This window comes from Neopelma chrysocephalum, unplaced genomic scaffold, assembly GCF_003984885.1.
Source record: "Neopelma chrysocephalum unplaced genomic scaffold, ASM398488v2 Primary Assembly neopelma1_225, whole genome shotgun sequence".
Classification (NCBI taxonomy): domain Eukaryota; kingdom Metazoa; phylum Chordata; class Aves; order Passeriformes; family Pipridae; genus Neopelma; species Neopelma chrysocephalum.
The window spans coordinates 76,848-90,260 of record NW_020897887.1 but is presented as its reverse complement, the minus strand read 5'-3'; the positions used below and the strand labels follow the sequence as shown (position 1 = coordinate 90,260).

General features: G+C 51.6%; 1 protein-coding gene across 2 annotated transcripts in view; it reads right to left on the bottom strand.

Moving 5' to 3' along the window:
• The window catches only part of DAP3 (death associated protein 3), a 17,360-nt gene extending 4,400 nt beyond the window's left edge, over positions 1-12,960 (bottom strand). For both annotated transcript variants that reach the window (XM_027703320.1, XM_027703319.1), the window contains exons 1-8: positions 12,877-12,960; positions 10,779-10,824; positions 6,937-7,056; positions 4,246-4,347; positions 3,311-3,419; positions 2,805-2,897; positions 2,101-2,231; positions 460-540 (exon numbers count right to left, since the gene is read on the bottom strand). In XM_027703320.1, the coding sequence (XP_027559121.1) occupies positions 460-540; positions 2,101-2,231; positions 2,805-2,897; positions 3,311-3,419; positions 4,246-4,347; positions 6,937-7,056; positions 10,779-10,820 (678 nt within the window). In that variant the 5' untranslated portion in view covers positions 10,821-10,824; positions 12,877-12,960. The remainder of the gene's footprint in view (positions 1-459; positions 541-2,100; positions 2,232-2,804; positions 2,898-3,310; positions 3,420-4,245; positions 4,348-6,936; positions 7,057-10,778; positions 10,825-12,876) is intronic.
• Between the last annotated feature and the right edge of the window lie 453 nt (positions 12,961-13,413).

The window sequence follows — 13,413 nt, the reverse complement described above, 5'->3', positions numbered from 1 at the left end:
ACAGGGGGACAGGGGACACAGGACACACACAGGGGACATAAGGGACACACAGGGGACACAGAAGGGAACACACAGGGGGGACACAGGAGACACGGGGGACACAGAGGGGACAGGGGACACACAAGGGACAGAGGGGGTACATAGGGGACAGAGGACACACACTGGGGACACAGGTGACACACAGGTGACACAGAAAGGAACACACAGGGAACACACAGGGGAGGCACAGGAACACAGGGGACATGGGTGACACAGAGGACACACAGGGGACACAGAGGGGACACACACACAGATCCATCACATCCCCCACAATGTTTTCTGTCCATAGGGAAGCCCCTTCCCTTTCCCAGGACTCACACCCCTCAGGGCTCCCAGAGCAGTTTGTTCCCCACACAAACGGGGGGATCTCCTGGCTCCAGGTGGGGCCCCCCAGGATTGTCCCTGTGGGTTATTCCTCACCTGCTCCACCACCTCCCCCAGGGGTCTGCCCTCCTCGGTGCTCTCCCGTTTGCCCCACACGTATTTCCTTTGGGTTTTTATCTGTGGGAAGAGAACTACAGTGAGATTGGGGGTAACTGGGGCAAAGGCTGGATTCCTGGCTCTTCCATGGAATCACAGAACCAGCCAGGTTGGGAAAACCCTCCCAGATCATCCAGTCCAGCCCTTGCTCCAACCCTGCTGTGGTTCCCCGCCCGTGGCACTGATGCCACATCCAGGCTGGGCTTAAAATCCTGCAGGGAATGGAGGGTGGGGACTCCACCCCCTCCCTGGGCAGCCCATTCCAACGGTTGGTCACTCTCTCTGGAAAGAATTCCTTCCTGATGTCCAACCTAAACCTCCCCTGGCACAGCTGGAGACCCTCCTGTCCGATCCCCTCCAGCTCCCCCCTCCTGTCAGGGAGTTGTGCAGAGTGGGGAGGTCTCCCCTGAGCCTCCTCCTCTCCAGGCTCAGCCCCCCCAGCTCCCTCAGCCTCTCCTCATGGGAATTGTGCTCCAGACCCTTCCCCAGCCTCGCTGCTCTTCCCTGGCCCTGCTCCAGCCCCTCCATGTCCTTCCTGAGCCGAGGGCCCAGAGCTGGACACAGCACTGCAGGTGAGGCCTCCCAGGGGCACAATCCTTGCCCTGCTCCTGCTGCCCCCCTGATCCCGAGCCAGGCCGGGATCCATCGGCCCTCTTGGCCCCCTGGGCACACTCTGGCTCCTGTTCAGCTCCCTGTCCATCCCAAATCCCAGCTCCCTTCCTGCTTGGCTGCTCTCCAGCCCCTCTGTCCCATCCTAGAGCTGCTGGGGGTTGTTGTGACCCTTGGCCTGGTTGAACCTCATCCCGTTGGAATCAGCCCCTGGATCCAGCCTGTGCAGGTCCCTCTGCAGAGCCCTCCTGCCTTCCAGCAGATCCACACCCCCCAGCTTGGTGTCACCTGCACGTTTGCTGATGGTTCACTTGATCCCCTCATCCCCATCATCAACAGAGACATTGAACAGGACTGGGACCAACTGGGGACACCCCCAGTGCCCAGATCCCACCTGGATCCAGCTCCATCCCCCCTGGGGACACTCCCAGTGCCCAGATCCCACCTGGATGCAGCTCCATCCCCCCTGGGGACACCCCCAGTGCCCAGATCCCACCTGGATCCAGCTCCATCCCCCTGGGGACACCCCCAGTGCCCAGATCCCACCTGGATGCAGCCCCATCCCCCTGGGACACCCCCAGTGCCCAGATCCCACCTGGATGCAGCTCCATCTGCCCTGGGGACACCCCCAGTGCCCAGATCCCACCTGGATGCAGCTCCATCCCCCTGGGGATCTCCCAGTGCCCAGATCCCACCTGGATGCGGCTCCATCTGCCCTAGGGACACTCCCAGTGCCCAGATCCCACCTGGATGCAGCTCCATCTCCCAGCACTCCCCGGGCCCTTGACCAGCAGGGAATGTCCCTGTCCAAGCCCTGGGCTGAAGCTTTTCCAGGGCAGATGATTCCCAAGGCTCTGCTGAAGGCCTGGAAGACACCCCCACCCCTTCCCTCATCCCCTGGGCCTGAAAGGACATCGGGGGGGTCAGAGAGGACCTGCCCTTCCTAAACCTGTCCTGGCTGGCCCCACAAACCTCTCTCAGGAAACGTTCATTGGTGGTTTTGAAGTTCTTGAGCCAGGCAGAGGCCTGCAGGGGCTGATCCAGCCGCTCCTTCTTGTAGGAGGACTGCAAGAGCTCCCTGCAGTTCTTCACCCAGAGATGAGCTGGGAGCAAAAGGAAAACAGTTGGTTTGCATTTTTTATCTTTTTTAAAATTTTTTTTTCAATCAAAACCAAAGGTGTGAGGTGGGGGAGGGAGGGGGGGTTATTGCTTGTCCTTATCCTGCTACACTGGTAAGGAAAGTCTGAGAATCATGGAATGGGTTGGGTTGGGAGGGACCTTAAGGCTCATTCCACCCCGTGATAATAATATTATTATAATATTATAATAATCTATTATAATATAATATATAATATATAATATATAATATATAATATATAATATATAATATATAATATATAATATATAATATATAATATATAATATATAATATAAAATATAAAATATATAATATTATATATTATATATTATAATATTATATTATATTATTATATTATATTATACTATAAATAATTATTATGCTCTGCTTTATTTGGGGGTTTTGTGCTTCATAAACCTTTTCTAGGGGAAAACAAGGGTGATTTGCTGTGGTCCCAGCCTGCAGCTTTCCCTGGGAGCAGCATCTCCTGGAGCAGCACGTGTTTGGTTGGGGACAGAGGGGACACTGGTGTTCTCACCATCAGGGATGTGCAGCACCAGCCAGCCTTGCCTGGAGCAGTAGTGAACCACGTGGCACAGGGTCATGGTCTTCCCTGTTCCCCTCTCACCATCTGCAACAGGGACTGTCAAGGAAAGTCTCTAAAAACCACTTTGTGGTCGTTTTTTTCAAGAAAGGGAATAAGGGGAGTCCAGAGGTTGCCAAAGCAAGGGTGACATTCCATTCAGAGACAGGATGGAGCTCCTTCTCCCTGCATCCCACCCCGCTGGGCAGAGCTGATGATCCCCCTCCCCTCAGGAGTGCTGCCAGCCCTCTGTAGGGAGGGATGTGCCACGAGCCAAACCGGCTCAGAAGGAAAGTCTCCAAGCCCCAAACTTCCCGAGGTGCTCGGAGCCGCTGCGCTGAGCACAGCCCACGGGGCAGGACCAGCTCCTGGAGGCTCAGCCCGGCTCAGAACATCACCCTCCCTGCACAGACTGTTTGGGTTTCACCTGCATTCCCCCCTGAGGAGGTGGCCAAGGATACAGATGACGTATCTGACCACGGGGTGGGTGAAGTTGGTGCTCCTCAGGTAGGCGAAGAGCTCGAGCGCCGGCCTGCGCACCATCACACAGGCCTCATTGAAGGTCTGGATCTGAGGGCAGGAGCAGAGAGGGATCAAGCTGCTGCTGCTGCTGCTGCTGCTCCCAGCTCTGCTCCATCGCTGCCTGGGGGCTCTGGACACCCCCAGCTCTGCCCTCCCTGCCCGGGTGTCGGGTTGGTGGTGCCGGTGAAGCCACGCTGCTTCCCAAGGACCTTCCCGTCCTTTCCCTGCCTGGAAACCCTTTCCAGGACTAGCTGCTCCATCATCTGACAGATTGAGGTGCAGCCAAGCAGTCTGGCCATGAATCCAGAGCCAATGGATGCCCCCAGGTAAGGAATCTGCTCCCAGCTCACAGAGCCCGGCGCAGCTCCATCCATCTCACCACAGAAATCAAGGCACCGGGGTCTTTTTGTTGCCCCCATAAACTTGATTTCATCAGATGGCCTGTTTCACACAGAAATATAACCATGGCAAACATTCCTGTAATTCAGCACATGCTGGGGAGTCAGGGATGGAAAATATGGGAATGATCCCGAGGTGGGATCCTGGAACTCTGCAGCCTCTCCTCCGGGTGGGCTGACTCATCTCTTTTAGGTGTTGGAAATAACAGTCAGGACCAGGGATAACTGCACTCCTGCAGCAGGTCATCCCTCTTATTCCAACAGGGGAGCATTGTAGTTGCCAAAGGATCTGGTTCTTCCCACAGAGAATCAGGGAATGGTTTGGAAGGGACCTTAAAGATCATCTCGTTCCGACTCCCTGCCGTGGAAGGGGACACCTCCCACCAGCCCAGGGTGCTCCAAGCCCGGGCTTGGACCCTTCCAGGGATGGGGCAGCCCCAGGACCCTCCCTCCAAAGCTGCTCCAAGCTGGAATACCTGCTGCTGGAAGCGGTAGGGGAGCCCATGTGGGAACACAGCCTTCACCTCCTCCAGGGGGATGTTGTAGTGCCGACCCTCGTGCTGCTCCGTGTGCTTGGTCTGGCAGGGGAGAAGGGGAACTGTCACACTCCTGAAAGGCCTCTGGCCCAGGCAGAGAAGGGAGGATGGAACAGAGAGGGAACACTCACTCAATCCCAGCAGCATCCTCTTACTGGGATCAGAGCACAGAGCAGGAATTGTGGGGTCAGGACGCTGCTGGGAGGTGCTTTGGAAGAGCCTGAAGAAAGGAGCTCCCACCTGGCTCTGAACAATGAAGGGATTCCCTGAGCTCCTGTAGGAACCTCCATGGATTCATCTCACCTTCCATCAGTCCCCTCGTCCTTCTGGTCCCCCCAAACCTCCACAGCAGCTCTGGAGTTCCCTGTGGAGCCCCCTTTACTTTTTTTGGTGAAAAAATGATGTTTTCTGCCTCGTGCTGCTGCGCCTCAGCAGCAACTCCCAAGGTGCCACTTGGTTACTGCCGTTGGAGGCTTAAAAAAACCTCCCAATCTCTTTCCTGGGGCAATAATTTCCAGTCCCTTGCTGTGACCTCAGTGATCAGGGTTATTCCTGCACCAGACCTGAATCCTTCTGCATTTATCTCTAGTGAATACCTGCAGATCTGACTGTGCACTGCAAGATGTTGCTACTGAAATATGAAAATTTAATACCTATTTCATGCCTTGTTTTTCCCTTTCTTTATTGTCTTTTCCTGCCAGGCAATACCTGCAAAGCACTTATTTATTTCCTCTTGTTCTAGTCATCAGATTTGGTGTCTAATTAGGATAATATATACAGGAGATTATATATATAGATAAATATATATATATAAATATATATATATATATAAAATATATATATTCTGCAGTCCTTCTTGTGTGACTTCCAGCAGTTTTGTGCCAAGCTTTGAAGCTTCTATCATGTCCTGCTTTCTGCACTTTTCCATGGATTTAAAGTAAAAAAACCCTCCTCTTTATCCTTGTGCATGTCAGTCTCTTATATATATATATAAAAACAACAAATATAACAACTCCTCTGTTTTCTTTCTTTTTGAGCAGCTGGACCTGGCTGTGATTAGTGCCTGTTTGGTCAGGAATATTTGTCTTTTCCCAGTTCTTGAGGGATCCTTCACGTGCTGCAGCGCTGCCACACACCCAGGAATTCTTGTTTTTAAGTGTCCCTTCCCTTCTCCAGCCCAGATTCCCAGCCTTTCAGCACAGGACACTCCTGTTCTCTCACCTTCTGCCCCCTCCTACTCCCCATTCCACTCCTGGCTGAGGGCAGGCGTTCCCAGGGCAGGTCAGGGTGTCCTGGGCTCCGTGGTTTTCCCTGGCAGAGCCGCAGGATTCCGGGAACTCCCAGCTTTGGCCAGAGGCAGAAACCATTCGGTAACTCCAGCAAAACCACTGGGCTGCTGGAGCTGCCAAACTGGTGCCTGCTGGTCAGGAAACCTTTGCAACAGGAAGGGTGATTTCAAATCCTGGCTTTCCAAGAGGTGTCCAGCTGCAGGGAGGGGTCACTCGGGGAGATCTGGGAACTGGGACTCCCAATCTTTTCCCCATCAGAGCTTATTTCAAACTCTGGACTCCCTGGGGTTTTCCTGCACGTGTTGGACACAGATTAAGTGTTTTTTTCATGGCAGTGTCACCTTTGGTCTCCAAGTGGACTCCAGAGCCCGTTTTCACTCTCAGCTTCATCCCTGACTTGCTGCACAACTTCAGGCAAATTCCCTCCCTCTCCTCCCTCTGCAAAGTGGGTCACGGTGCCTCTGCCCCCACCTTCAGTCGCTCTGAGCTTTGCTAATGGAAAGGTACAGAAAAGCCACATCCTATGAAAAATTTCGTGTTCATCTGGCCCTCCTTAATCCATTTTTAACGGGCTTTTCTGGGGTGCAGCCCAACCAAGGCTGCCAGCTTTGCTGCTGGAGCCACCCGGGGAGCCCCAGGAAGGCCGAGCCCACGGGGCAGGAACGCGGTGGCCGCCACCAAAGCCACCAAAACCCCGGGCACATCCAGCCAGGATGCCAAAGCCAGTTGCCTGGCAACGTGAAAGGCAGGCACAGGACAGAGGGGGGACAATCGCTGCCATCTGGACTCTGCTGTGCAATCCATAGACACGGGGTCACGTGCGGCGGGATCATCTCCCCGCTGCCGTTTCCATAGAGACCCCGGAGGAATCGGCACCGAGAGGCTCCAATTACAGAGGCAGCAGAAAAGCACCTCAAAGGCTCCTTCCATTCCTTTATTCCACTTCATTTTGCGCCCGAGACGGGCGGTGTGAGGCTGGAATTGTGATGCTGTGCCCTGCCGAGGGTCGTGTGGGGCTTGGGGGGGATTTTATCCCCTTCACGGCCAATTCGGGGAGGAACAACCCCAGAGATGGAATTAATGGTGTCATCAGACACATCTGAGCTTCTGCAAAATACAGATCTGCAGCTCTAGAGAAAGGAATCAATACTCGTTCCCAGGGGCTTTCGGGGCAGAGCAGCCCCGTCCTGCCCTGCACAGCCGCGGCCGTTCCCGTGGGATTGCATCCCTCTTTTAGGGCTGTGTACCCCCTTCCCTGAAACAACCCAATCCCAATGAGCATTCCCGGCCCCAGCACATCCTGGTGTGTGACAGGGACAGGGGTGTCTCACAGGGGACTCACCGGGTCGCTCTCGCTGGTGTGGAAAACCGCTCGGGGCCTCTGTGGGGTCGGGACATCCTGGTTGGCAACGGAGCTCAGGCACTGCTTGGTTGCTGTGGGGAGGCCATAGCCCTGGTCCAGCTGAGGGAAAAACAAGGCAAACACACAACAAACCTCTCAGCAGCCAAGGATTAGCGGCAAGAAAAACACCCAGTGGGTTTGTTTTGTGCGCTCGTGGCACGGCACGTGCCAGCCAGAGCTGAGCTCTAATTGCAATTAGAACGAGAGCTCATCATTAGCATGTCAATTCATTACCAAAACATCACACTGTAGAACCAGATTTCACATTTAGATACCTGCACCTAAACCATTCCCACCTGAGCTCACAGTGAGACAAGCCCTGCCCCCGAGTTCTTCCCTGCAAGATTCCTTAAGATTCCCAAGTCCAGCTGTTGAGGCCCCACTGCTGGGAAGTGCCCACCACGTTTCTGCCCCCACTGAGGAATGGTAGTTAGCACCTCGGAAATTCAGGCTGTCTGGTAATCCATAATCACCTCAATTACTGAGGGATTAGTGCAGCTCTCCCCACTATTTGATGTTGATAATCACACTCCCCGCACTGATTTCCCTGTGTCCCTGCATCCAGGCTCTGCCATTAGGATCCAGACGTGGCTGAGAAACCAAAACAGCCAGCTAAGCTGATTAATTCATTTCTGCCCAGACAGGCTGCTGAACCCTGCCCAGCCAAAACAGGCAGGAGAGGGAGCAGAGGCAGCACAAGCATTTTATTCTGTGCTGGTGAAAGCAAACACAGGCATTTGTCACTGATTTGGAAAGTGCATCCTCCAGGGAGGCTCAGGGAGGAGCTGAGCCCCTCTCAGCACTCACAGGGACACTTGCAGCTGAACACAGAGCCAGCAGTTTCCCTGTTCTGTGTGTCCACACGGGAGCAGCAGGAACCAGAGCTCAGAGCCAGGACCAGCTGCCTCAGCTCTCCGTGGCATGACACAGCTCTGCTGCCACCCCAGTGCTCCCACAAGGGCTCGGGAGAAGGTGGGATTGCCCCACATTCCGTGTCCAGCACACACTGGATGCCTGAGTCAGCATTTCAGCACTTGCTGTCCTGTGGGGGAAGGAATTAAACCAGTTTGGAGCCCACAGCAGATCCCTCAGGGACAAAGTGCTGCAGTGTGAATGGGGAGATCACCCAACAGCCACTGGGGTCATCACTCCCTTCCCTTGCTCCCACATTTCCTCCCCAAATCCATATGATCATTTAGGATGGTTCATTTGGCTACATTTCCAAAGTCCACAAAAGTGACCATTTACAGCCCAGAGCAAGGCCCAAAGATGGCAATTTAACACAGGAATTACTGGAGCAGGCAACTCTTGGCACCTGTTCACCCAGAAAACGTCAGCCCTAAGCCATTCCCAGCCTGGAATCACAGTCCCCCTCACTTTCCTTGAGCAGGTTGCCCAGAGAAGCTGTGGTTGCCCCATCCCTGAAGTGTCCCAGGTCAGGCTGGACGGGGCTGGAGCAACCTGGGCTAGTGGGAGGTGTCCCTGCCCATGGCAGGGGGTGGCACTGGATGAGCTTCAAGGCCCCTTCCAACCCAGACCATTCCATGACTCCGTGATCCCACATTCCCTCCTCCTCAAGGCTCAGGTGAAGCTCTGGGGCTGTAAGACCCCCTTCCCAGGAGTCCCACCCAGATCCTTGTCCCTGACCTGTGCAGCCACGAAGGGAACTGAAGCAAGGATTCACCTCTTGCTTGGTGCTGAGTTTTTAAGTGTGTCCTCACACAGCCTTTGGCTGAATGACGTTTTCTCAAACCAACACCCCCAGATATCACATTTTAGAAAGCCCAGTCTCAGACCAGGACCTGGAATCTCTATGGGACACAATCCAGTTCCCAGTGAGTTCTCTAAGGGAGTGGAATTCAGGATGACTGACAGTGTGAGGAGGACTTTGCCTTGAAGTTCAGTCCTCTGGTTCTGCAACCAAAACACACCAAATTTCTACTTTTCCATCAACAGAGCAAATCCCATCCCTGAACGACTCCACCTTTCTCCTGGAAGGACACTGGTTTACAGTGTCACTTGGAGCTTTAACAGGTCTTTCCCAAAACCTCTGTGTGGCCTTCAGAACTTTCCCTTCGTGGGCTGTGGCTCCAGAAGCAGCTTCCACGAAGCTGGAGACAGGGAATCCTTCACCTCTCCAGTGCTGCCAAGTCAATACAAGCTCCTGGAGGAGCAGGATCCTGCTCACAGTTATCCCAAGTTCCAGAGATTTCAGAGACACAGATTACCTGTGATTTACAAAATCCACGCAGGAATGTGTGGATATTTAACAGGCTGCAAGAAGACCTTCAAGTGACACAGAGCAGCCCTGGTAAAACACTATATATTCTGATTTTAGAGCAGCAGCACATCCCTCCTCTTTGACAAACAGCAGCGGCTCCTCATTGATCCCTGGAATGCCAGAAACATTCCCACCCCTCCCTGCCTCCCCTGCACAGCAAATCCCAACACATTCCCCAGCCCCTCACACCATCCCTTAAAGCTGTTTATCCCGGGAGTGGGTTTTTGAGGGCGAGTTTCCATCTGCCAGAGGCCACAGGAGTCTCCTGACGGGGATCCCTGAAATGGCAGCGGAGCATCACGTGGTGCCCGGGGATTTATCCAGAGCCCGTGAGGTGGAGCTGTTCCCGCACATTCCACGGGATCCCAGGCTCTGGGAAGGGCTGGCTGTTCCCTGCAGGATGCTGTTCCATGGGATCCCAGGCTCTGGGAAGGGCTGGCTGTTCCCTGCAGGATGCTGTTCCTGCAGGTTCCACAGGATCCCAGGCTCTGGGAAGGGCCAGCTGATCCCTGCAGGATGCTGTTCCCACACATTCCACGGGATCCCAGGTTCTGGGAAGGGCCAGCTGATCCCTGCAGGATGCTGTTCCCGCACATTCCACAGGATCCCAGGCTCTGGGAAGGGCTGGCTGTTCCCTGCAGGATGCTGTTCCATGGGATCCCAGGCTCTGGGAAGGGCTGGTTGATCCCTGCAGGTTCCACAGGATCCCAGGCTCTGGGAAGGGCTGGCTGTTCCCTGCAGGATGCTGTTCCATGGGATCCCAGGCTCTGGGAAGGGCTGCCTGTTCCCTGCAGGATGCTGTTCCACGGGATCCCAGGCTCTGGGAAGCGCTGGCTGTTCCCTGCAGGATGCTGTTCCCACAAATTCCACGGGATCCCAGGCTCTGGGAAGCGCTGCCTGTTCCCTGCAGGATGCTGTTCCTGCACATTCCATGGGATCCCAGGATCTGGGAAGGGCTGCCTGTTCCCTGCAGGATGCTTTGGCCAAGCACAGCAGCAAACCAACCACCTGGAGCTCCTTCCCCTCGGGAATCCTTTCCAGAGATCCCTTTGGCTGAAGGATGTTTCCTCAAACCAACCCCACCAAGTATCACCTTTTAGAAAGCCCAGTCTCAGACCAGGACCTGGAATCTCTGCAGGACATGAGCCAGTTCCCAGTGGGTTCTCTAAGGGGGTGGAATTCTGGAATTCCTGGTGGGGGAAGGAAGCTCTCCCCAGATCCCAGGGCTGCTGCAAGCCGGGGCAGAGCTGATTTTGACATGCTGATTTTGACACACTGAGCTGTTTTTTAGGCTCAAAAAATGAAAAAGGGGAAAGGTTCTTCCCCCAGACAGGCTCCCCAGGTCCCGGCCCCGAGGCTGCCAGAGCTCCAGGGGCGTTTGGACAGCACTCCCAGATGATAAATATAAGAAAATTCTCATTTTTTACAGCTGTAAATCACCATTCCAGGTCGTGGGACAGCTGAAATATTGGGAATACCACGAGGCTCTTACAGGACTCACCTTCAGCGAGCGGCAGGCGAGTCCTTTCAGGCTTCTCAGCATTTTTCTGCAGGGACACAAATGGATATTTTAGGGGTTTTTATTGTGCTTAATGTACCTTATGCTGGGAGGGAATAGTTCCCTTTGAAAGAGCTCCATGTCAAGGCACACAAATAACTCAGGCCAAGGGTCAGATGCTCTGCAGCCATCCAGGGGTCAGCATCATTTGCCTCAGAAAAACCATCCCATTAATTACAAGGCCCTTTTTTCAGAAATGCATTTGCACAAAAAAACCCTCAGTTTATAAATCAAGGTATTTCCCTTTTTTTTTCAGAAACACTGTTACCAAAAAAAAAAAAACCCTTAATTTGTAAATCAAGGTATTTCATTCATCTAGTGAGGAGAACGGAGCCTTTTGTCAGGGAAGGAATTTTAGCTGCAGCTAAAAGATAAATTAAAAGATGTAAGAGCTGCAGGGGTGATTATTGTGAAGAAACTGGAATAATGCAGACACTGAAGATGCTTCTAATTTTTTTAACTTTCTGTCCATGTTTTAAACTCTCTGTCAATTCTTTTAAACTTTCTCCTAATTTTTTACACTTCGTCCTTTTTCTTTAACTTTCTATCCATTTCTTTCAATCTGTGTCCTTTTTTTAAAACCTTCTATCCATTTTTTCAAACTTTGTCCTTTTTTTTTAAACTTTCTTTCCATTTTCATAAAACTTCCTGTCCATTTTTTAAATTTTACATCCACTTTGATAAAAACTTCCTGTCCATTTTTTAAATTTTCTGCCCGTTTTTTTAAACTCCCTGCTAATTTTTTTAACTTTCTTTCCTTTTTTTTAGAACTTTGTCTTTTTTTTTTTAAACTTCCTGTTAATTTTTTTTTAACTGTTAAGTTTTATAAACTTTCTGCCAATTTTTTAAAACTTTCTGTTAATTTTTAAAGGTTTTTTTAAACATTCTGACAGAATCCTCGAGTGCCTCACGCAGCTCTGGGGCCTCTCCTGAGATTTCTGTGTCCCTGGGAGAGGAGATAAAAACTGCAGCCACTTTTTGAGTGCACTTGGATCAGGACAAGAACTGCACAGCACAAGGGGGACACCAGGGAAAAATTAAATACAGGGAATAAAGAAAAATACAGGGAACAAAGAAAAATACAAGGAATAAAGAGCCTGTGCTCTTTATTATTTATATTATTTATATAGATATATAATATATATATTTATATATTCTTTGTTTTTAATATTATAAAGATTTCTGTATGAAAAGTATATATTTATATATTCTTTATTATTTATATTATTTAAAAGGATTTCTATATGAAAACATATATGCCTATATACTTTTTACTATTTATATTATTTATAAGGATTTCTTTATGAAAACATACATACTTATATATTCTTTACTATTTACATTATTTATAAGGATTTCTATATGAAAACATACATATATTTATATTCTTTATTATTTACGTATATGAATATATATTTCTAGATTCTTTATTATTTATATTACTTATACATGAATATATATCTATATCCTTATTTATATTACTTACACACGAATATATTTCTATATCCTTTATCATTTATATTACTTACACACGAATATATTTCTATATTCTTTATCATTTATATTACTTAAACATGAATATATTTCTATATTCTTTATTATTTATATTAATTACACATGAATATATTTCTATATTCTTTATCATTTATATTATTTATGCATACAAATATATATATATATGCATGCATTCTTTATCACTTATACCATTTATAAGGATTTCTATAATTTAAATTCAAAGAACTAAAAACCACGCCGATAACTCCGCCCCCCCAAAAAAAGGCGATTTTTCCGCCATCAACTCGCAACCTCAAAAGTTAAAATACAATAAAACCCCCCTCGGTTGTTGGGGAGCCTCTGCCGAGCCCACCCCGGTCCCCTCCCGGTCCTCCCGGTGCCCCCCACGTGCTTCCCGTTCCCCTTTCCCGGGACTCCAGAGGGGCCGCTCCGGGAGCGCCCCGGGAGCGCCCCGGGGGCGGCCCCGAAGGGTCCCCGAAGGGTCTCCGAGGGGTCTCCGAGGGGGTGGCGGTGCCCCCGCACTCACCGGACCCGCCGGTGCCGGTGCCACCTCCCGGTGCCACCTCCGGGATGACGCGCGGCCGCTACGGGTGGCTCGGAGGGACAGGGAGGGCGTGGCCGAGGGGGGCGTGGCCGGGGGGCGTGGCCACAGAGGGCGTGGCCGCGTGGGCGTGGCTCTCCGTGCCCCGTTTCGGTCTGAATTTTCGGGCTGAATTTCGGTCTCTCCGGGAGCCGCGCGGCTCCTCCGTGCGGGATTTTGCGCGTTCGTGGTTTCGTTTCCGGATTTTCGCCGGTTTAATCAATAAATCAGGTCGCGGAATCGCGGGATGGGGCAGGTTGGGAGGGACCTGGTCCCACCTCCCTGCTCAGGCAGGGTCATCCCAGAGCACACGGCACAGGATCGTGTCCAAGAGGGTTCTGAAATATCTGCAGGGAGAGAGATTCCACACCCTGCCTGGGCAGCCTGTTCAGCGCCGGGTCACTGCCCAGGGAAGAAGTTCTTCCTCGTGTCCAGCTGGAACTTCTGGGCCTCAGTTTTGTGTCCTGTTTTTGGGCACCCCCC